The 23,637-nt window shown below is 40.1% G+C and overlaps 1 protein-coding gene across 1 annotated transcript in view; it reads right to left on the minus strand.

The window, feature by feature from the left end:
- The window catches only part of GATA6 (GATA binding protein 6), a 50,579-nt gene that overhangs the window by 17,582 nt on the left and 9,360 nt on the right, over positions 1–23,637 (minus strand). Inside the window, exon 3 of the mRNA XM_060775159.2 lies at positions 7,806–7,972. Coding sequence (XP_060631142.2) covers positions 7,806–7,972 — 167 coding nt within the window. The remainder of the gene's footprint in view (positions 1–7,805; positions 7,973–23,637) is intronic.

Here is a 23,637-nt window from a genome sequence, read left to right on the forward strand (position 1 = left end):
CAAAAACCCCAGAAAGGTTCATATTATAAACAAGTTATTTATGACACTTCAGCAGAGTTTGGAGCCAAGATGAGGCAACATTACACCAGAAATAATGGTACAACAAAGGGCTTTACAACAGCAGCCCATAGATCATAAGTGAAGTCAGTCCCCATAAAGATGTGAAGTGAAGGTGAAGAGGTTATAAAATTCCCTGCAACAACCAATCTCTTTTACACTAATCACAGGCAACGAATATCAGCTACATCATAAATTTGCTGATTTGCACATGTATTACAGCTTTTAAAAAAATACGGGATCAGTGATTAGCTATCACTTTACAAATGTTGACACATTTGCACAGAACAAAAAACCAATTGGTTCCAGAGAGCTGTATTCCTCTCGCCCAAGACTGTAATGTTTAGCAAACATACATTGGTTCAGGTTCCACCCTACAAAATCATTTGCTGTATTCCTAGGAATCGTTCTTGACAACTGAGCTCCTTTGAGACAACTGACCCAAACAAATAGTGCTTGCCAGTATTGTTTTAATATCTAAATATAGTGTTTGTTTTATTTTTTCCCCTCATTTAATTAGGAGTGCACATTTTATAACAAAAATGTTATGTTCTCAGCAAAACATATATTAGCATGATCTTTGACTCAAGCAAAATTGGAAAAAATAGTCAATTTGGCTCTAATTCTATGCTCACACTCAGCAAGACTTATACTGTACATAGAAGTGTCTTAACAAAGATGTCTTAACAGTATGGTTTCAGTAGAATTCACATCAACAGTAAAATCACCTAGGAGCATATTGTCCACATTGAGACATGCATTATCAACCATGAAAACTGTTTGGATATTTCGTTGTTCTTAACTGCCATCTAGTCAACTTGATTTTCTCTAGAACACATTTATTTGCATTTTTAGTAGTCCACAGTATCAGTAGAACTTTTATCCAGCACACTTCAAATAAATTTATTTTTATCTTATCCATTTTCATTGTCCAGCTATGACAATATATATATAATCTAGCCAAGATTATCAGGACTCATTCAAAACATTTCAGCCTTCAATTTCCCATTCAAAATTTGGGAAAAAATAATACTATGTTGTTGAAGGTTTTTGGTGGCTGGAATAACTGGGTTGCTATGAATTTTCCAGTCTGTATGGCCATGTTTAAGATTGTCCGGGGAGGCCCTGCTCTCGGTCCCACCTGCTTCGCAGGGGCACCGGATGGGAACAGGAGACAGGGCCTTCTTGGTGATGGCCCCTCAGCTGTGGAACTCCCTCTATGGCAATGTTAGATCACCCTCCTCTCTCCTGACCTTCAGAAAGAGAGTAAAAACGTGGTTCTGGGATCAAGACTTCATTCAGAGAAGAACCATAGTGCAATAGATTAACTGGAATTATGTGCAATGACTATCGGAATGACCTGGACTAAGATTGTGGATTGCGTGGTTTATAGTGATAGTAACGTTTTATAATGTTTTAATTTATTTAATTTTAATTTTGATTTTTAATTTTAATGTATTTTAATTGTATACTCTGTTAAGGCATTGAATTTTTGCATATCTGTTAGCGGCCTTGAGTCCCCTTCGGGGTAGAGGAAGGTGAGATATAAATATTGTAAATAAATAAATAAATGTTTCAGAAGCATTTTCTCCTGATGTTTTGCCCACATCTATGGCAGGCATTCTCAGAACTCAGAACCTCTGAATATGCCTGCCATAGATGTGAGTGAAACATCAGGAGAGAATGCTTCTAGAATAGGGCCATACAGCTTGGGAAAACTCACAGCAATCCCAAAATAATAATGTTTGTGTTGTGCTAATATGTGTTTTCTAGTTTTTTCCCACCTACAGCACTCAATTTGTTTACCCTAATTTTAGAAATGTGAAGCAAAGCATTAACTGTCTCACCAGTTTATTTGAATTTTACAAACATGAAAAGACTACATCATGATCGAAGACTAGGCAGGCAGATGGGGAAGAGTTACAAGGTAACAAAGTCCTCCATTCCCTTTATTTCTCCTAATTAGATTTCATTCTATTTCATGAAATTATAAGGTAAGTAGTCATTGTGAAGCCAAGCCCACATGGTGACTAACTTTGAAAAGACCTTAGGAGGAACCTCACTGATGAAATGGTGAGCCAATGAGCAAAGTGTGACTTTTTAAAAGCTCATTGTTTCTCTAGAGGTGTTTGTTTGTTTGCCCTTGAATAGACCTGTGAAGGTGACAAAACCCAAGGAAAAAAGGAAGGCTACTGAAGTTCTTTCAAAAGCCTTTGCAAAGTGAAGTTAGTTATACCAATACTGGCATCTGATCTTGTTCAAGACTAGTATGGGGAATAATAATAACTGCAATCGTCACATAATAAATTCTTATGTAGTTTCTTGTATGTATGTATGTATGTATGTATATGTATGTATGTATGTATGTGTATACATGCACGCGCACGCACACACACACACATCAGCAATAGGAATTAACAGATTGGAAAAAAGAGTTTCAAATACAACCTCCCATTTATCTGTTACTGTTTATAGTATACACATGTGTTTTGAAGTCTTTCATGGCTTCAAAAACACTGGGTTGCCGTGAGTTTTCTGGGCTGTATGGCCATGTTCCAAAAGCACTCTCTCCTGAAATTTTGCACACATCTATGGCAGGTATCCTCAGAGATTGTGAAGTCTGTTGGAAACTAGGCAAGTGAGGTTTATATATCTGTGGAATGTCAAGGGTGGGAGAAGGAACTCTTCTCTGTTTGAGGCAAGCGTGAATGTTGCAATTGGCCACCTTGGTTAGCAAAAAATAAATAAATGTTTTGCTCTTCAGTTGAGTTATCTTTACAAAACTAATATAAATAATATAAAATAACATTATGTCAAAATACAAAAGGCCACAATTTTAAAAAGCAGATGACATATCATAAAATTCATGATAAAAGTTAGAAAGTTGGTGTGACATAGTGATTTAATTATCTAGGGTAATTTAAGGCTAAAGGTTAAAGAGACAGAATGAGCATTTGGACTATGATTCTGGAGACCAGCCATGGAAATCTACTGGGTGACCTAGAGCAAGTCACATTCTCTCAGCCTCAGAAGGAGGTAAAGGCAAACTCTTCCTGAACAAAACTTGCCAAGAAAAGATAGGTTGACCTTAGGGTAGCCATAAATCAGAAAAGCCTTGAAGGCACAAAACAATGACAACAACAAAAATCGTTCAAAAGCCTGCACTGGGGAAAGAAACATTTATTTCTATAGACAAATGTCCCAAATTAGATCATGTAGGTGCCAATTGAATCTCCTCCTTTCAAAAATATCAAATATATAAGGGTCACAACAAAGAAGCAGGCATATCCTGCATATCCTAATTGCCAGCTTTACCCCAGAAGCAATTTGTAAACAACTACCAACCAATTTTCACAAATACAGGCTATCAGCTTGACTTTAAGTTGTCCAATCTCCATTCTGACCATTAAAAGATTGCATTTGGGGGGGGGGGGGCTTTCCTACCACTGAGTTGAGATTCTACTGTCAAGTGGAGTTCCAAATATTCTTATTTTGTAAAATATCAATATGTTCATGAATGTTTTGCAAAACTTTTATGAGCATGCATGCAATGAGATTGTGTTAATCGCATGCAAACCTTGTACATGTGATAGATCTTTGGGCTTTGTCTTCGAAGAATATATTTGGGAGATATAGTAGATACAATCAGGTTCTGTCCCTGGGTGATGCCTATGTCTATCCTTCTATCATCAGAGAATATGCCCAGCAGCAGAGGGCAGCCTCCAAGGCATTCACCCCGAGGAAGTCATGACACAGAAGCGGTCATAAACCCCCCTCAGTGTCACAGCAGCCTCCAGGTTGAGAGATGCTGAAAGATAAAGGAGGTCTTTGGCTGGGTGTCTCTGAACCTAAATCCTTAAATCAAAATAATCGTAAGCTGCGAGAGATAGGGAAGCCAAGTTCCCTTTCCCCCCTCTGCAACCATAGTGCATTGTCTCTAGCTTTCAGATGGCCCCTTCAGGGACAAACTGGGGGTGGAAAGAAGAAAGAAGGAAGGGTTTTCTTGGCTAGGGGGAACTCAGAATTAACATCCAAAAGATAAAAGGGCAGATAATTAAATTTTACTTTTGTAGACAACTTCTTTGTTGAACTATGAGTGGCCTTAAGAGTGCTGGAAGGTTGTGATCTAAATTCTACCTTCTATGTTTTGGAAATAGGTTAAAATTTTGAAATAATGATGACATAACCTTTTGGAAAATGGCATTCACCACCATTTTGGGAAAATCAGAAATCTCCCTGAGAAGAGTTAAAAACTCCGCTTGAGTCAACCTTCTCCTTAGTAGTAAATATTCACTAGTATTCATGCAAGGCAATTAGGTTTCTCAGCTGTTAAACTGATATACCCAGATATCTCTCTGAACTGTTAGGGACAAAGATATGTGAATGCACAAAAACACACATATATCACAGAATTTCAGAAGTATTTTTTTTTTCAGTTGCCCCAAAACATCTATTCCTCCTTTAAAACATCTTGATTTAATTCATGCTATCAGGAGACAAAAATAAGTAGTCTTCTTTAGAAGTAACATACCAAAATAGGTTTAATCTTCAACTTCAAGCATTCAGCATACTGACAAACTTCAAGCATTTGGCATATCAATCCAGTTACAGATAAGATTTGAAGTAGTTTCTCTGTGCAGATAACACAGAGCATCTTTCTCATAATCAACAGTCCATAGTTGAAAGCATCTCTATGGCCTGAGTCTTCTAAGGCATATTATTTCTACATTGAAAGTCTATGGCTTCTGCCTTTCTATAATGGAGTCTGAGTTCTGAATAGCCCCAGTTTTGATCACATGGTCTGCAGCCACTCCCACAACACAGAGTTAAGGATAACTGCATACCAATACACACATATACAGTACAGTTTGCATTCTGAATTATATACAAACAAATAACTACTGGAGGCTTGAAGAAGGTTGCTATTTCCAACATAAAGAACTATTCAAAAACTTCCTTTGCCTTTTTTCCTCCCCCAACATAAGGAAAGGATGAAGAAATAACAAATCCTTCATTCGCTGTTGATCTCAGCACCATGCTACATGGGTTTTGTACACATCCACACTAATTTATTGCATTGTTCATCTGAATGATTATTCCCTACAGTAGACATGACTTCTTTAAAAATCCCCAAATGTATACTTTATTGAGTTTAAATTCTTCCATGTAGAATGGCAATATTTAGGATTAACTTACTTCCTGGGTCAGCAAATTTAAATGGGGCCAAAATAGAAACCCTCAGGAATGTTCTGGCAATATTTTATGGATTGCTTCATTCAAGGGAATTGGTGGCTTCTAATCCTAATGCACACAGACATACTTTGAATTCCTGAAAATCCAGCCCTAAACATCTCAAGGCTCATTTGATGGGAGGAAGAATTTCATTTTTTTTCAAAAAGGACTAGGCATGTTTATAACCTTTATGATCTGAAGAAGAATGCCTACTAACCGCAGCTAAGTCCTTTTACTGGAATCAAGCAGACAGAAACCACCTATATCAACTAGAACCAGGAGACTTTCCCCACTCCCTAATTCCTGCCCCAACAACAAAACATTGAAAATGAGATTGCCATGCCTTAAGTTCATGGCTGCAGCAGAAAATCAGGACAATCACAACATGATCCTATGCATGTCTAATTGGAATTCAGTCAAATTGAGTTTAGTTCTCTATAGTGTCTTTGATTTTTGGATCCTGGCTAATTAATGTGAGGTATGAAAGGATGCACCCTAGTATGTCCATCAGAAGTAAGGTTCATTGTTGCCTGTTGTCAGGAGCGGCTCAACCCATTACGCAAAGTAAGCATTTGCAGTATAGTTGATTTTCCCCAGGGGCGCTCTTGCGGCGCTCTTGGGGGAAAATAGACCTTGACATATGCGAGTTGTAGTTACTGGGATGTATAGTTCACCTACAATCAAAGAGCATTCTGAACTCCACCAATGATGGAATTGAACCAAATATGGCACACAGAACTCCCACGACGAACAGAAAATATACATCAGTGATTGGTTGGGGGGGGGGGGGCAAAATACTGTTTGCTTACCATTGAAAATTACCTAGGGCTGCCTCTGCCTGTTGTTATTCAAGTATAAAGAATGACCCCTTTATTCAATATCCATGGTTCTATTTTTTCCACATTCCAAAAAAATTTTACCCCCCTCAAAAGTATTTGTGTATCTCTCTCCTGGTCATCGGATGCCATTTTATGGTATGCTTTTAACCAAAGTAGAGTCAAAATGTAGGGTTCTCTACTATCTGTAATTTCAGACCAAATTGTGAACTTGGCTGTGTATTTTATACATCTGTCAAATGACAGCCATTTCATAAACAGCTAACATGAATCTACAAGTTTCAGAAGTGTTAATTTTCCTAGACTGACTATTGTATATTTTTAAAGATCAGTCTGTTTATATGCTTTGGTCTCCATTATCTAGAATTCCATATTCATTCCTTTTTCTAGAACATAGCCACCACAGAAATCAATAATTTAAAATTCAACAACAAGCAGTAAATGAAAAATCTAGTTTCTTCCATTGCATAACTACTTCTTCCCCCTCCATCACACATTTAAGAGAGTAGTCTGGCCAGTATTAACCATTTAACTTTTGTCACTTTCAATGAGCAATCTTATACACGACTACATGGATACAAATCCCTTTAAATTCAATTTGACTTACTCCTAAGTAAATATAAACAGACTCCTGGCCTATACCCTTGCTGTGAAATAAGCCATTTGGCAGGATCATGCCAATATGAAGCACTTAGCCATGTTCACTCCAAATAAGCCTAAGGAAAGTGACTGGAAATTAGTTTTCTGTAGGGTGAGATTTCAGATAACTAAGGCCTCATCTACACTGCTATATACAGTAATCCAGTTTCTGATCCCAGGTTATCTTTTTGAACTAGATTATATAGAATCATAGAGTTGGAAGAGACTTCGTGGGCCATCCAGTCCAACCCCCTGCCAAGAAGAAGGAAAATCACATTCAAAGCACCCCTGACAGATGGCCATCCAGTCTCTGTTTAAAAGTCTTCAAAGAAGGAACCTCCACCACACCCTGGGGCAGAGAGTTCCATTGCTGAACAGCTCACACACTTAGGACGTTCATGTTCAGGTAGAATCTCCTTTCCTGTAGTTTGAAGCCATTGTTCCGCACCCTAGTCTCCAGGGCAGCAGAAAACAAGCTTGCTCCCTCCTCCCTATAACTTCCCCTCTCATATTTATACTGGCTATCACGTCTCCTCTCAGCCTTCTCTTCTGCAGGTGAAATGGTAGTGTAGACTTATATAATCCAGTTCAAAGCAGATAATCTGCTAAGAGTCTAAGAGATCATTTACACTGCAGAATTATAGCAGTTCAACACCACTTTAACTGCCATGTCTCTGTTTGGTGGAATCCTGGAATTTGGAATTTGTTATGACACTAGAGCTCTATGACAAAAAAGGTAAATAGCTCAGAGAACTTCAAATCCCAGAATTCCATACCATTGAGCCATGCAAGTTAATATGATTTCAAACCGCTATAATTCTGCAGTGTGGATACAACTATGATCACAGGAACCAAGCACAGTAAAAGTTATAGCTCTGACTGTAAGAGTCTTTATAGGATCTAGGACTGTGTAGTGCAAGACATACTTGGTACAACGACATACTTCAAGACTGTTTGGCAAGAGAAAGGGATGCCTGAATTTCCAAGGGCAGGAAGCATATTCCCCTGTTGCTTTTGCATGTGACTCTGCCTGGCACTTACCACTCTCTTCTGGGGCTTGATGAGGGGTCTGCTGAGGCCATTCATCTTGGTATACAACCCACAAGCATTGCAGAGATAGTTGCCAGTACCATCCTTCCTCCACAGTGGGGTCTGGAAGGAGCCACAGTTGACGCATTCCCGGCTCTCCTGTAACTCATCCAAAAGATCTAGAGTGGGAGAGGGAAGAAAAGCTGCTTTACTGGAAACCAAACAGGGCAGCCCCTCCAGAATATTTTTTTAGTTACCTTTGCAAACACACCCACACACATATACACATATTTGGGTTCATTTACAATACAAAACATTCCTAGTCTTGGTCGCAGCTGCATAAGGAATGAATGCCACTCCAATCATTCCCAAAACAATGGTCTGAAGGAATCAATGGCAGCCAAAACATTTGGGAGAAAGAAAAACCATAGATTTAGGTGCAACTTAATTCCAAGGTGGATCCTACAAAGCCAAAAGTTAGTGACATAAATTACGTTTCACTGGGAACACGCTAAACACGCTATCTGTCTCGATTGCAGATATCATCAAGTCACCAAATCCTGTGTTGTCCAAGGCTTTCATGGCCGGAATCACTGAGTTGCTGTGAGTTTTCTGGGTTGTATGGCCATGTTCCAAAAGCATTCTCTCCTGACATTTTGCCCACATCTATGGCAGGCATCCTCAGAGGTTGTGAGGATGCCTGCCATAGATGTGAGCAAAATATTAGAAGAGAATGTTTCTTTAACATGCTCATATAATCCAGAAAACTCACAGCAACCCATACCAAATCCTGTTTGATTTTAGAAACCAAGCAGGACCAGGCCAAGTTAGTATTTGGATGGGAGACTGCCAATGAATAATAGGTGTTGTAGGAAATATTGCAGAGAAAGGAACTGGCAAAGCCATATCCGGGTATCCTTTGAATAGAAAACACTATGAAATAAATTCACAGGGTTGCCATACATTGGCTAGCAACTTGAAGGAATATACATATTAAAGGTTTTTGTCTTATCTTCAGTTATTTGGGAATAAACACAAAATAAAACTTATTTCCAAGTAAATTTACTTGAAGAACTTTTGGGGGGTTTATTTTTGATTAATGCAGTATTGCACAGACAACTGTAAACACCAGAAATTAAATGGATCCCCCAATGTGCAGTGGGTTAAACCCTTGGATCGGCAGGACTGCTGACCAACAAATCAGGGGTTCGAATATGGGGAGGGTGGGTTGAGCTCCCTCTGTCAGCTCCAGCTCCCCATCCAGTGACATGAAAGAAGCCTCCCACAGGACGATAAAACATCACACATCCGGGCATCCCCTGGGCAACATCTTTGCAGATGGCCAATTCTCTCACATCAGAAGTGAATTGCAGTTTCTCAAGTTGCTCCTGACACACACACATCACTCTTCCTTCCTTTCTATATATTCCCCTCTCCCATCAGAAACTCACAGAAGCCATATTTATTGGTTTATACCATCCTTTCATCTTAAAGGTGATATTTTAAAAATCAAGCTAGCAAGCATACAAGGACCAGCATGACATACTGTTTGAGTTTTGGGATTATGACTCTGGGGACCAGGGTTGAAATTCTTGCTCAGCCATGGAAATCCTTAGAGTGACATTGGACAAGACATGCTCTCTCAGTCTCAGAGAAAGGAAGCATCTACACTATGGAATTAATGCAGTTGGGTTCCATTTGACTGAGTTGCTGATGTGGATACAAAGTTTTTCCCTGACTATGCAAGGAAAATGGTTCCTTTCAAGGTGATTTTTTAGCCTGTGCAAAATATACTATAGAGAAATTTCCTTAAGTAGATGTCTGCCACCTCCTTTTCCTCCATATCCCCCCTCTAGCTACTTCCATCTTAATTCAACATATAAGTTCACTACAGATATGATTATTTTAACTTCACAGACTTCATGTTTCTCCAGTGGCTCATTTCAAGTTCTCAATAACCATTGTGAGGGGATAGTGAACATCTTGAGATCAACCACAAAGTTTTATGGATAGGGTAGTCATTTGGGAGTCAATGTGGAGGAGACCAGGGTTCGTGCCATGGAAACCTATGCAGAGACTTGGATGAGTCACATATCCTCAGCCCCAGAAAACCCATGGCTTGATGCTATGGAATCACTGGAGTTGTAGTTTTACAAGCTCTTTCACCTTCTCTGCCAAAGAGTACTGATTCTTCACTAAACTACAACTCACAGCACACCATAGCATTGAGCCCTGGCAGTTAAAGTGGTGTCAACCACCATTCAGCCTTGACCAGGCATGGGCAAACTTGGGCCCTCCAGGGGTTTTGGACTTCAACTCCCACCATTCCTAACAGCCTCGGGCCCTTTCCTTTTCCCCCTCCACCGCTTAAGGAATGGTGGGAGCTGAAGTCCAAAACACCTGGAGGGCCAAACTTTGCCCATGCCTGACTTATACTGTAGAATTAATGCAGTTGGACACCAATGCTATGGAATCCCGGGAGTTTTGTATCCTTTGGCAGCAAAGGCTCAAGAGTTTGCAAAACGATAACTCCCAGGATTCCATAGCATTGCGCCATGGTAGTTAAAGTGGTGTCAAACTGCAGTGTAGAGGCACCCTCAGGGTTCCCGATTTCTCAAAGGATCTTCAAACCCAAATACACATCTCCAAGTCAAGGAATGTCAGACTGGGAAGGGCACAGCCAAAGGTTGCCGGCCTCTTTTGCAATGCTTTCAACCTCCCTCCCCTGGATTGGGGGGGAAAGGGAAAGAAAACTAGGCGCTAAAGACAGGATACAGGGCGGCTGAGTATGTCCCCCTCCTCAACCCATGGCTAGAGACCTGTAGCCAAAGGGGGGAAGGGTTAAGGATTCAACCCTTCCTCAAAGAGATGTTTCTGTTTTGTTTTTTAAAAAACTTGGAGCTCTTCCACAGTCATATAATCCAGAATATAAAACAGAATAACCCACAATGGTCATAGGATTTTTTTCCCATTACAGTCATAGGATTTTTTAAGTAGGCAAAAACAAAACAAAACACTCAGAGGTGGTTTTGCCAGTTTCTTTCTCTGAAATATAGCCTGGTATTCATTAGAGGTCTCCCATCCAAGTACTAACCAGGGATGGCCCCGCTTATCTTTCAAGATCAGGTGGGATCTGGTCCCTTTAAGGGATATGGGCACTTTGACCCAAAGTGCCTTAGAAGTGCCGTCGACATTTGAAAGCGGGGAGGAGGGACGCTCCACTCCCCCCCCCCTTGTTCCCAGTATTACCCTTGGGTTAATCTACACTGTAAAATTAAAGCAATTTGACACCACTTTGGCCCCTTCCACACAGCTGTATAAAAACTGCACTGAACTGGATTATGTGGCAGCTGGACTCAGAAAACTCAGGGCTCTTCCACACAGCCCTATATCCTAAAAAATCAAGGCAGAAAATCCCACAATAACTGATTTGAACAGGGTTATCTGAGTCCACACTCAGATAATGTGGGATTTTCTACATTGATATTCTGGGATATAGGGCTGTGTGGAAGGGCCCCAAAAAGGTTAAGTACTGGATCACCTATACAGCCTAGCTTTCAAGTAAGCCCCCTACCACAAAGCTATATAAAATCCACATTGAACTGGATTATATGGCACTGTGGACTCAAGATAATCCAGTCTGAAGCAGATTGTCTGTCTTGATATTGGGGGCCCTCGGAGGCTTCCAGTCCGGTAATAGCAAGCCTACTCAGGGCCCTTCCACACAGCCATATAATCCAGAATATCAAGGTGGAAAATCCCACAATATATGCTTTGAACTGGGTTATCTGAGGCCCCTTCCACACATCTGAATAAAATCCCACATTTTCTGTTTTGAACTGGAATATATGGCAGTGTGGACTCAGAAAACTCAGTTCAAAGCAGATATTGTGGGTTATTCTGCCTTGATATTCTGGGTTATATGGCTCTGAGGGCCCTGAGTTCCCACTGCCATATTCAAAAGCAGAAAAGCAGTTCAAAGCAGAAAAGTCAGCTGTGTGGAAAGAGGCTCAGAAGGAATCCCCTTTGCTGGAACTGATTCCCAAGAAGGTGGATGACTCTTCAGCCTTGTAGACTTAAAAATGCGTCTACACTGTAGAATGAATGCCACTAAAGGCACCCTGGTCCAATGCTATGGAATCCTGGGAGTTGCAGTTTGACGGGGTGCCCCAGCACTCTTTGGCAGAGAAGGCTAAAGACCTTGTAAAACTACAACTCCCTTGACCCATGGTAGTTAAAGAGTCCTCGGATTGTATTGATTCCACAGTGTAATGCGCCCTCTAAGTAAGTAAGCCAACTCTCAGGACACGGAGGACTTTACTCCCGAATGACTGTTACTAGACTGTGCTCCTGCGCCTGCCAGCCCTGCTATATCTACTAAGAATTTCCCTGGAATCGGGGTTGAAATACTCTTAGGAGCAGATACCAAGTCTTTGTTTGTACTGTTAAAATAAACATGTTTTTGGAAAAGCAAATGGTTCTGGACTGCCTCGTGTTTGGGCTCCTGGTGGTGCCAAACGAGCTCTGGGAGGAGGAGAAAGGGGCACACACACACTCAATACAGGTAACAACAAATACATTGGCCCATCCAAGAAGAAAAGGGCCTTCTCAGCCTCTGGTCGCTTTAATTCGGGACGCGATCAGTGGCCGAGATGGAAATAAATTCCTGGAGCTGTGCAAAAGGGAGCCTGCCACTGAACTCAACCAACTTCCTTGGAAGTGTTCTCTGACACTTATTCCGGAGTAAACACGGGTGGGATCATAAGGTAAAGGTTTTCCCCTGACATTAAGTCCAACTCTGGGGGTTGGTGCTTATCTCCATTTCTAAACCGGAGCTGTACCTATTGATCTGCCCACATTTGCATGTTTTCGAAATGCTAGGTTGGTAGAAGCTGGGACTAACAGCGGGAGCTCACCCCGCTCCCCAGATTCAAACCTGCTACCTTTCGGTCAACAAGCTTAGCAGCTCAGCGGTTTCACCCACCGGTGGCTCCTAGTGTTCTCCCGAACATTGTGCCATGGCAGTTCAAGTAGTGTCAAACTGCGTTAATTCTACAGTGGAGGTGCGCCCATAACTCCAACGACGAAACCTTGATGCCACGCTGGAGTCTCCTTCTTTACTTACTGATTTTTAGGCAGCGGGAGGGGCAAGGGCACTGCTGTAAATGGCAGTCCCGGCGTTATTTCCTCCCCTCTTTCTTGTATTTCTCTTCTCCCCAAGGATTGCTGCCTCCCCCATCTCCAACTTTCTCTTTTTTCTCAACTACGGTTCCGTCTGGGATATTTTTATCGGTTTGAATGTTCAGCTTTGATTGGCAAAAACAGCTGAAATCAAATTCCCATCAACAGACACCAAACAAAAGCCTGGCCACCTTTCGTCAACCGAGATTCGCCTCGGACATCATTTAACTCCCTTTCTCAAAATCCCATTAGAAACACCCGGAAGACTGTGAGATTAAGAATAATAATTATTATAAAGGTAAAAGTTTTCCCCTGACATGAAGTCCAATCGTGTCCAACTCAGGGGGTTGGTGCTCATCTCCATTTCTAAGCCAAAGAGCCGGCGTAAGTTTTCGAACAGCTAGGTTGGCAGAAGCTGGGGCTAACAGCGGGAGCTCACTCCGCTCCCCGGATTCGAACCCGCGACCTTTCGGTCAACAAGTTCAGCAGCTCAGCGGTTTAACCCACTGTGCCACCGGGAGCTCCTATTATTATTATTATTATTATTATTATATGTTATTATTATTATATGTTGTTGTTGTTATTATTATTATTATTATTATTATTATTATTATAACAGTTGTATTATTTTTATACAGAACCAGGACTCAAGGTAAATTACACATTATTTATTTATTTATTTATTTATTTATTTATGTGCAACCCGGAGGGGACTCAGAGCTGCTTACAAGTTGTATTATATTATTAGCACAGCACAATATTAGTATCATATATTACTATATTGTACTAGACCACTATACTGTAATATTATTGATAATATTAAATGTAATATGAAATATATAATTAGTATATTGCATTATTATTAGTATGTTGTATTGCATCATAATATTATTATCAATACTATATGTGTATACAATATATTATATTATTAGCACAGCACAATATTAGTATTATATATTACTATATTGTACTATACCACTATGCTGTAATATTATTAGTAAAAGAGATAAAGTTTAAATGCATTCTTTACCATCCTCTGAACGACTTCCTCTCTTGGTTCCAAGATTTGGAACATGGTTTTAAAGGGAGAGTATCAGTCTCTTCTCCTCTTGTCTTACCGACAATTACAATAGGAGAGATAAAGCCGCAGGACTTTATCTTGCTTCTTGTCACAGCAGGTCTGTCAGCATTTGAAACAAGAGACTCTCAAATCTCTCCTGTGTTTAAGCATCTCAGACACAACCATTGGGAGATTTCTGCATGATGTCCATTTGCCAAAATGTTTCAAGTTACAGAGTAGGCTTTTCTAATATTATAGTTTCCAGGTGCTTTGAAATATTGGTGGTAAAGTTGCAGCTCCAGCTAGCCATGCAGGGACATGAGAGAAGCCTCCCCCAAGGATGGTAAAACATCAAAACATCTGAGCTTTCCCGTGCAGAAGGCCAATTCTCTCACACCAGAAGCAACTTGCAGTTTCTCAAATCACTCCTGACACACACACAAAAATGCTATCCTACTTTTTAAACGAATTTATTTCTTATACTATCTTACTATCTTATTTCTATCATATCTTATTTCTTGTTCTATTTTATTTCTTATACTATCTTATTTCTATATTATCTTATATACCATCTTATTTCTTTTTGAGCAGGTTGGTTCCCCCATATGGCATTCTGGAGAACTAAAATGTATTTATTTCTCCATGTGCCTTTTCTTTGCATTATTTTAAATAAAAAAGGTTTATCATATATATAATCTTATTTGATTTCTGAAAACAGTAAGATAGAATCCCAGGTTTCACCAGCTATTTATTTGCTGGCTGTTATTTGGTGCCATAACTTAAACCACAGATCCATATTTGAATCAAAATCCATTTTGATACATGTTTATATCCATATGTTTGGCTGATACAGTGATACCTTTCCTTTCTGGTGCTTCAATGTATTAAAACTTTGTTTCATGCACAAATTCTTTAAAACAGATTGTACAAAATTATCTTCAGGCTATGTGTATAAAATGTAGATAGATAATAAATGTTGTGTTTACAGTCAGATCACACGTTTAACACGTTAAATATGAGATCTGAAATCTTACAAAATCCAAAATTGTTCATATGGAAGACTGCATTATGAAACTGCATTATATGACACTGTAGATGGGGCCTTTCATCGTAATACTTTTGATTTCTGATTGTTCAATCTACACAAATGGTTTCATGCACAGATTTATTTTAAAATTATATTAAATTGGCATCTCAGTTATGATGCATATGAAGCATAAATAAAGTTCATGTTTAGGTTTGAGGTCCATCTCCAAGAAAAGGGAGATGGATTTTATTTATATTTATTTAATAAATATGGACCTTAAATCATCCATTTTGTGACTTTCATCTGCCATACATCTCTTAACAGCATCTCTTACTAATCATTATGTATTTAGTGGTGGGAGGTATCTTTTTACAATTGTTGCCACTTTGGAGTCCGCATTAATCCATGTTATGTTGATAGACAACTTAGAAATCAAATCAGTTAAATGACTGGTACACTAAACAGACCAAAACAGGTCTTAAAAGACATTAGCAAGTGTACTTAGGGTCAGAATTAATTGCTAGATAAAGATAACTATTTATAGTCCACCTTCCTGATAGGGGCCTCTTCATGGGCCCTTCCACATAGTCCTATATTCCGAAATATCAAGGCAGAAAATCCCACTTTCTCTGAGTGTGGACTCAGATAATTTAGTTCAAAACAGATATTATGGGATTTTCTGCCTTGATATTCTAATAGGGCTGTGTGGAAGGGCCCCATCACAGCTGTATAAAATCCCACATTATCTCCTTTAAACTGGGTTATATGGCAGTATGGACTCAGGACCCTTCCATACAGCCCTATATCCCAGACATTGGTGACACTCTGTCACCAATTCTAAACATCAAACATCTTTGGGTTTATTCCGCACTCATCACCATGTACTTCTCTTGAGTTTTGGAAGAATAGTCACAAAAGCCTAGCCAGGGAAACCACTAAGATAAGGAATTAAATATGAGAGGAAGATGTTGACAAGCTGGAATATGTCCAGAGAAGGGCAACTAAAATGATTAAGGGTCTGAAGAACAAGCCCTATGAGGAGCGGCTTAAAGAGTTGGGCATGTTTAGCCTACAGAAGAGAAGGCTGAGAGGAAACATATTAGGGCCATGTATAAATATATGAGGGGAAGTCACACGAAGGAGGGAGTAAGCTTGGTTTTTGCTGCCCTGGAGACCAGGACACAGAGCAATGGCTTCAAACTATAGGAAAGGAGATTCCACCTAACTATGAGAGCTGTTCAGCAGTGGAACTCTCTGCCCCTGGAATGTGGTAGAGAGGGGAATCTTGTTATCCTCCAAACCTTGTTGGACTGTAGCTGCCTGCAACTGTCTGGAGCTCTAGCCAAGTGAGGAATGTTGGGCAATGCAATCCAAAAATATCTTTAGGGTCACGTGATTCTTACCTCCACTCTACAGCTACCTAGAAAGGTTGTATTTTATTCACTTTACACTGCCATATATTCCACTTCAAATAAGAAAATGTGGGATTTTATCCAGCTATGTGGAAGGGCCTTAGAAAGATAAGTGAGTGTAAGACTGTCAGCTTCTTTTCTGAAGGGGCAGCTGTGCTAACTAATAAGAACTTCATTCAGCTGCTCCAGCTTTATCCTACAACATCTGCTTTGAACTGGGTTATCTGAGTCCACATTGTCATATATTCCATTTCAAAGCAGATAATGAGGGATTTTTTTCAGCTGTGTGCAAAGGGCCTGGGTGGATGGAACAGACAGTCTGCCTGTTTATCCATAGCTTCTGGGAAATTTACAGAGAATAACAAATGTTTTATTCCATGGTAAATACCACTGTATTCACTGAGATTTATGTTTGGGAAACACACACATACACATCACATACATATATCCATAAATATATTGTCTTAAACTGAGTGTGTCAAATATTTTACAAGACTAGCCATTTTCAAGTAAACATGAGGCCTAAGGGAGCGCTATGTACAAAATTGAGATCTATGACACCAAACAATTAACTGAGAAAAATATCTCTTTTTTAAATGAAGGAGAAGGGTTAGTTCTGTTGATGAAATTTGGCAAAAATTTCATGAATGTGAGTTTAGTTTTTTAAAGGGAAAGTGACATCAGTCCTGAATAAACAAACTCATAGGGCCCTTCTACACAGCCCTATATCCCAGAATATCAAGGCAGAAAATCCCACAATATCTTCTTTGAACTGGAATATTTGGCAGTGTGGATTCAGATAACCCTGTTTAAAGTGGGATTTTCTGCCTTGATATTCTGGGATATAGAGCTGCGTGGAAGGGCCCATAAAAACGGAAAGTTGAGCAGTCTTTGGGGAGCTTTAAGACAAATACATTTCATTTATCCTGATCTTTTTTGTACTATCACCATATAACTTCATATCAAAATAAATGTATTACGTTTAACAAATTAAGGGTAAAGGAAGGGTAAACAAGCTATCTGTTTACCCTTCTTCCTTTTTTAAATCCTGAGGGTTTTTTTTAAAAAAAACCTCTAATAATTTTAACAAATGCTCCAAAATACAATTGGTCTTCAGTGCTGATTTTGATTCATGATTTCAACCATCCATGGCTTGAAAATATTTTTTAAAATTTGAAAAGCTGTCCTTGATTTTACCATTTTATATAAGCTCACCATTTTACAATGCCATTGTATATAATGGATGGGATTTGAGCACCCCTGAATTTAATGTCAGTTGAGGTCCTGGAACCAAACCTTATGGATACCAAGGGACCAAGGTATCTGTTGTGCTTGGCAATTCAACTGTAATGAATAACCCTTGCTATAGCTTTAATGGCAGTGTGCACTTCCACACAGCCCTATATCCCAGAATATCAGGGAAGAAAATCCTACAATATCTGCTTTGAAGTGGGCTATCTGAGTCCACACTCAAATAATGTGGGATTTTCTGCCTTGATATTCTGGGTTATATGGCTGTGTGGAAGGGCCCTTTGTCTTTGTGCAAGGCAGCACAAATATATTGCATTAAACTGAGTGTGTCCTATTTTACAACACTTGCCCAACATTTGGATCTTTCACCAACATCTTCCTTTTCCCTTTGCATGAAATACATAAAATATTTCAATTGTCAAATATTTCTTTTGTCCTGGAAAGTAGCACAAGTTGGCCTTCCAGACAAGCTCTATATCCCAGGAACTGATCTCAGGTTTTCTGTTTATTCCAGATTATCTGGCAGTGTGGACTCATATAATCCAGATTAAAGCAGAAAACCTGGGATCCAGATCCTGGGACATAGGGCCTGTCTGGAAGAGCCGGAAGGTGAGTTCTTTCCAGACAAAAAAGCAGAGGAGGGTAGAAATATATCATTTAAAAATACTTGGGGGGTTTTTTCCTTCTTTTTTCCACTTTCTTTTTTCCACTTTCTTTTTTTTAATCCTTTTACTCTATTATTCAATAAATATTATTTGGGGGGAAAAACTTTTACAAGCATCCTGAGTTGTGTTTCAGGGAAGAAGAGGAAGAAATGAAACTTAAGCATTAGGTTCAGTTGCTTAGAGATTCCAAGGAGTTTGTAGTCAATTTAAAAAAAACCCTTCACTTTACCTAATTTTCATGAAAATGAAAGTGATTTGCTTGCCAGGTGTATTCAGAGGATTACTTCAGCATTCCTAAATACACATTTAAAAACACACTCTTTAGTGTTTATCTGAAAACTGCATTTTTAGCTGGAAGGTTATCTCTCCCTTTAAATTCACCATTATCATCCCTGCCTGATTCAAGTTAATCTAAATCCCAGAAATGGCCTTTCTCCTTGATATAAACCCAAAGTAAATCTTGCTCTCAGATCTCCTCGAACACTTTCCTTTAAAAACCAGTCTTCATTCCCCTGCCTGACTAAGAGAAAGTGTGCATATATTATCTCTTTTTCTGCCAGGAGGAAAAAGTAAAGATGGGAGGGTTTTCACTCAATCACTCACTTGATTGAGTGAAATGAGATGAAGAGGAGATATATTTTGAAGCAACACCTTCTTGTTATAGAGTAAATATTGACTGTATACAGCCAAACGATTTCTTGATTTGATGTAAAATTGCTAGAGCAAATTATGCAGTCAACTCAATTGACAAATTCCAGGCCGAAGTGTCAAATTGTGCCTCATCTTCTTTCGATACTAAATTACAGAAATAGAAGTAATTCATTTCCCAAGAAGAAATGACTGACAGGAACTGGGACTTTCCCGAAAAATCATTACAACTGTGGTTCTAATTCCTTTTCCCTTGTAAATAAAACAAAATTACAATTGTGGATGATTCAACTGAACTGACATTTCTTACATTTTTCTTGATTCCATTTTTTAGGGAGGAACAGCAGGAAAAGGATATATTAATGATGTATTAATACAATTACTTCTTGGTGGTGATTTAATAGTGGGAGGGTTTAATTTGTGTGTAGTGGTGAACTTTTTGAACACTGTCTCTTTGAGTGGAAAGGCAAGATTTAACAAGCAAGGAAATAAAGACATTAAAGCCAATAATAGCATAAAAGATTTTTTTTTAAAAAAAAAACCCACATATCTGTGTTTTGGAGAGTTTGCTTATCATAAATGAAAACCTTGAAAAAGCCAACCTTTAATGAGTAAAATACTGCCATTCCTGTCTGAAAACTATAAATATTAGAGACCTGAATTCTATATCTGGCCATCCCTCAGAATAAAGAAATCTTGCCTAGTTTTTTTAGTTTCATTGCTGCTAATTTAGTAAAGGAAAAATGAGGTCCAATTTTTTTTCCCTGTCAGAAACAACTTGAGAACCTACAGGATCTGCTTTGAACTGGAATAATGGCAGTGTAGACTCAGATAACACAGGGCTCCAGAATATCCCAGAATATCAAGACAGAAAATCCCACATTATTTGAGTGTGGATTCAGATAACCCAGTTATCTGAATCCACGGATATTGTGGGATTTTCTGACTTGATATTCTGGGTTATATGGCTGTGTGGAAGGGCCCTGGGAATGGCTGAAGCAGATCTGTGTAGGAGCCCTTCCACACAGCCCTATATCCCAGAATATCAAGGCAGAAACCCCTGCAATATCTGCTTTGAACTGGATTATCTGAGTCCGCACTGCCATATATTCCAGTTCAAAGCAGATAACGTGGGATTTTCTGCCTTGATATTCTGGGATATAGGGCTGTGTGGAAGGGCCCTGGGAATCCCATAGGCAAACTTAAGATTTTGGTGAACACATTCACACAGGAGGCATTCCCACCATTCCCAAGCATGTTTGTGCCCTTCGAGTTGCCTACAGTGCAATCCTAGCATTGCATTTCAGGATTTTCCCTTCGGGCCCTTCCACAGCCCTTTATCCCAAAATATAAAGACAGAAACTCCCACATTAGCTGCTTTGAATTGGAATATAAGGCAGTGTGGACTCGGATAACTCAGTTCAAAGCAGGTATTGTAGGGTTTTCTGCCTTGATATTCTGGGACATAGAGCTGTGTGGAAGGGCCCTTGGAAAGACTGTGTGGTGCAATCCGGTGCGTCTGTTTTAAGATCTGGAAAACACACCGAATTGCACCACAGCTGCTGATTCAATGCTTCACAATATGCAGGCGGTCAATTCTCTCACACCAGAAGCGACTTGCAGTTTCTCAAGTCCCGCCTGACACAGAAAACAAAATCCAATTTCCATGCATTTCTTCCTTCCGTGGATCTCCATAGCGTTGTTATTTCCAGTTGAGCAAACTGACTCATAGACTCAACCTTTCCTTTCATTCCCCACATCCCAGAGCTCAAAAAATTGCTTTTTTGTGGTGACCAAAAAGAAAGGTGAAAGACTTCCCAACTTTTCTAGACTTCACAACTCCAGCTGGCAGTCCTTTTCCTTTCCACTTTTCTTTCTTTTTCTCGCCTCTAGGAAGGCCAAACAAGGCCCAAACCCAAAACTCCCTTTTCCTGCTAGTCATCCTGCTTTCCCTCCTTGTAAGCTAGTGGTAGAAGTTATACCGCGATGGTAGCGGCGGAAAAAGAAGAAATCTGAAGGGAGACGCTTCACTAACCCTTTCTCCCTGCCAATGCCATTATGGAGTTCTCTTGGCGAAATGGTTCAGATTTCACCCAGTGGATTTCTATGAGAGATCCCAGCCATACACTGTTGAATTAATGCAGGTTGACACCACTTGAACTCCCATGGCCCAACGCTAAGGAATCCTAGGAGCTGTACTTTGCAATTTCTTCAAGAGTGCTCACTCACCAAGCTACAAATCCCATAACATTGCGCCCTGGATAAAGTGGTGTCACTGTCAATCTGCATTGATTCTGCATTGTTAGATGCACCCCTGGTGCCCAAAGTTTGAACCCTGACTCATTTCACCTTGGTTCCATTTATTTCAATAGCCTGCATTTCTTGCCCCACAGAAAGGGACCTCGCTGATTTCCTCACTTACTGGGCCGCATTTCTAAATACTGGGCGAAAGATATGGACTTATTTCACTGGTAAACATTTGGGAAGGAGAGGGAAATTTCGAAGAGGGATGATAGAATATTGAATGCTCAACGCTCTCCTTTGGAAGTGTGGTGGAGGCGCCTTCTATGGAGGCTTTTAAACAGAGGCTGGATGGCCATCTGTTTGGGGGTGCTTTGAACGAATTTTCCTGCTTTTTGGCAAGGGGTTGAAGAGACCATGAGATCTCTTCCAACTCTATGATGCTATACATCTGAAGGTCCTTCCACACAGCCCCATACCCCATAATATCAAGGCAGAAAATACCACATTATCTGAGTGTGGACTCAGATAATCCAGTTCAAAGCATATATTGTGGGATTTTCTCCCTTAATATTATGGGATATAGGGCTGTGTGGAAGGGCCCCTAGAAGATCAAGGCAGGAAATCCCACAATATATGTTTTGAACTGGGTTGTCTGAGTCCACTTTACCATCTATTCCAGTTTTTCAAAGCAGATACTGTGGGATTAGAAAATATTCTGCCTTGATATTCTGGGATATAGGGCGGTGTGGAAGGGCCCTGGGAATAACTGAGGCAGATCTGTATAGGGGCCCTTCCACACAGTCCTATATCCCAGAATGTCAAGGCAGAAAACCCTGCAATATCCACTTTGAACCGGGTTATGTGAGTCCACACTGCCGTATATTCCAGTTCAAAGCAAATAATGTGGGATTTTCTGCCTTGATCTTCTGGGAAGGGCCCTGAGGCTTTGCATAATTCCCTGGTGAAGAGGAGATACTCCTTCTGAACATTAAAATAAATTCACAGCCTTCCAAAGAGAGGCTAACCCATTCCAGGTAAACCCAGCTTCTTAAATACACCGACAAAATGGAGATGAATAGAGCGGGATAGAGGGAAGTCGGAGTTAGAGAAAGGGCCTGATCCTCTCCCTTCTGATTTCTCAAGACGCCTCCATTCCCTTTCCCCACTTGATGCAACTTCCAACTCAAATACTGGACTTCCATAAGAATCCAACTCTACAAGGAGTGGATCCCAGATGAAGCCCAACTCAGGGAGAAGTTCTCATCTTCCAGTCTCATTTTAAAAAGGGATCTCTTCTGGCCAAGCGGGCAAAAGATTATCTAATCTATTCGCCATTGCCAAGGCAAGGACTTCATAGCAGTGCGTTCGTATTTAAAGGGCAAAATAACAAACCTCCAAGGATTACAGCTGTGATTTGACAACACAACTCTCTCAATAATCGGCGTTAATAATAATAACAATCCGACTTCTGGGGCTCTTCCAAACAGGTCCTACATCCCAGGATCTTCTCCCAGGTTTTGGTTTATCCCGGATTATATGGCAGTGTGAACTCATATAATCCGGTTTAAAGCAGAAAACCTAGGATCCGATCCTGGGATATAGGACCTGTCTAGAAGGGCTCTGAAAGTAACAGATTTATGTTTTTTTCCCTTCCTGTTTCAACACTAATTAACTCCGCAGCAGAATCTCCATTGTATCCTATAAGAAATATTGAAGTGGTGTCCATTAATTCCGCACTGTAGATGCCTCAAGAGATGATAACCCTGATATCCCCAATTATTGACGGATTTGGCATGCTTCAACGCTATGAAAACAGGGGATCTGTAGCCTGGTAAGGCAGAGAAGGCTAAAGACCTTGGAAAACTGATCATTCCATAGCTGGTTGTGTAATTTTCAAATTTGGTTTTAATTGTGCTTCAACTTTAATGCCTCGTGACATAAAATGTGGTTTTACTTTACATGCATTTGGCTCTGTTTTGAATCTGTGTTGGGTCATGTTTGCGGCTGGCCGCTTGAGTCCCTACTTCGGATGAAAAAACCGGGATAAATACAGCAAACAAATAACAATACAGGGCCTTTCCTCACAGCCCTATATCCCCGAATATCAAGCCAGAAAATCCCACATTATCTGAGTGTGGAGTCAGATAACCCAGTTCAAAACAGATATTGTGGGATTCTCTGCCTTGATATCCTGGGATATAGGGCTGTGTGGAAGGAGAAACCTGGGCCCTCCCTCCAGGTGTTTTGGACTCCAACTCCCACAATTCCGGACAGCATCAGGCTATTCGGAATTGTGGGAGTTGAAGTCCGAAACACCTGGAGGGCTGAAGTTTGCCCACCTGGAGGCATGAGTAGA

Source organism: Anolis sagrei, chromosome 4 (genome assembly GCF_037176765.1).
Source record: "Anolis sagrei isolate rAnoSag1 chromosome 4, rAnoSag1.mat, whole genome shotgun sequence".
Lineage (NCBI taxonomy): Eukaryota > Metazoa > Chordata > Lepidosauria > Squamata > Dactyloidae > Anolis > Anolis sagrei.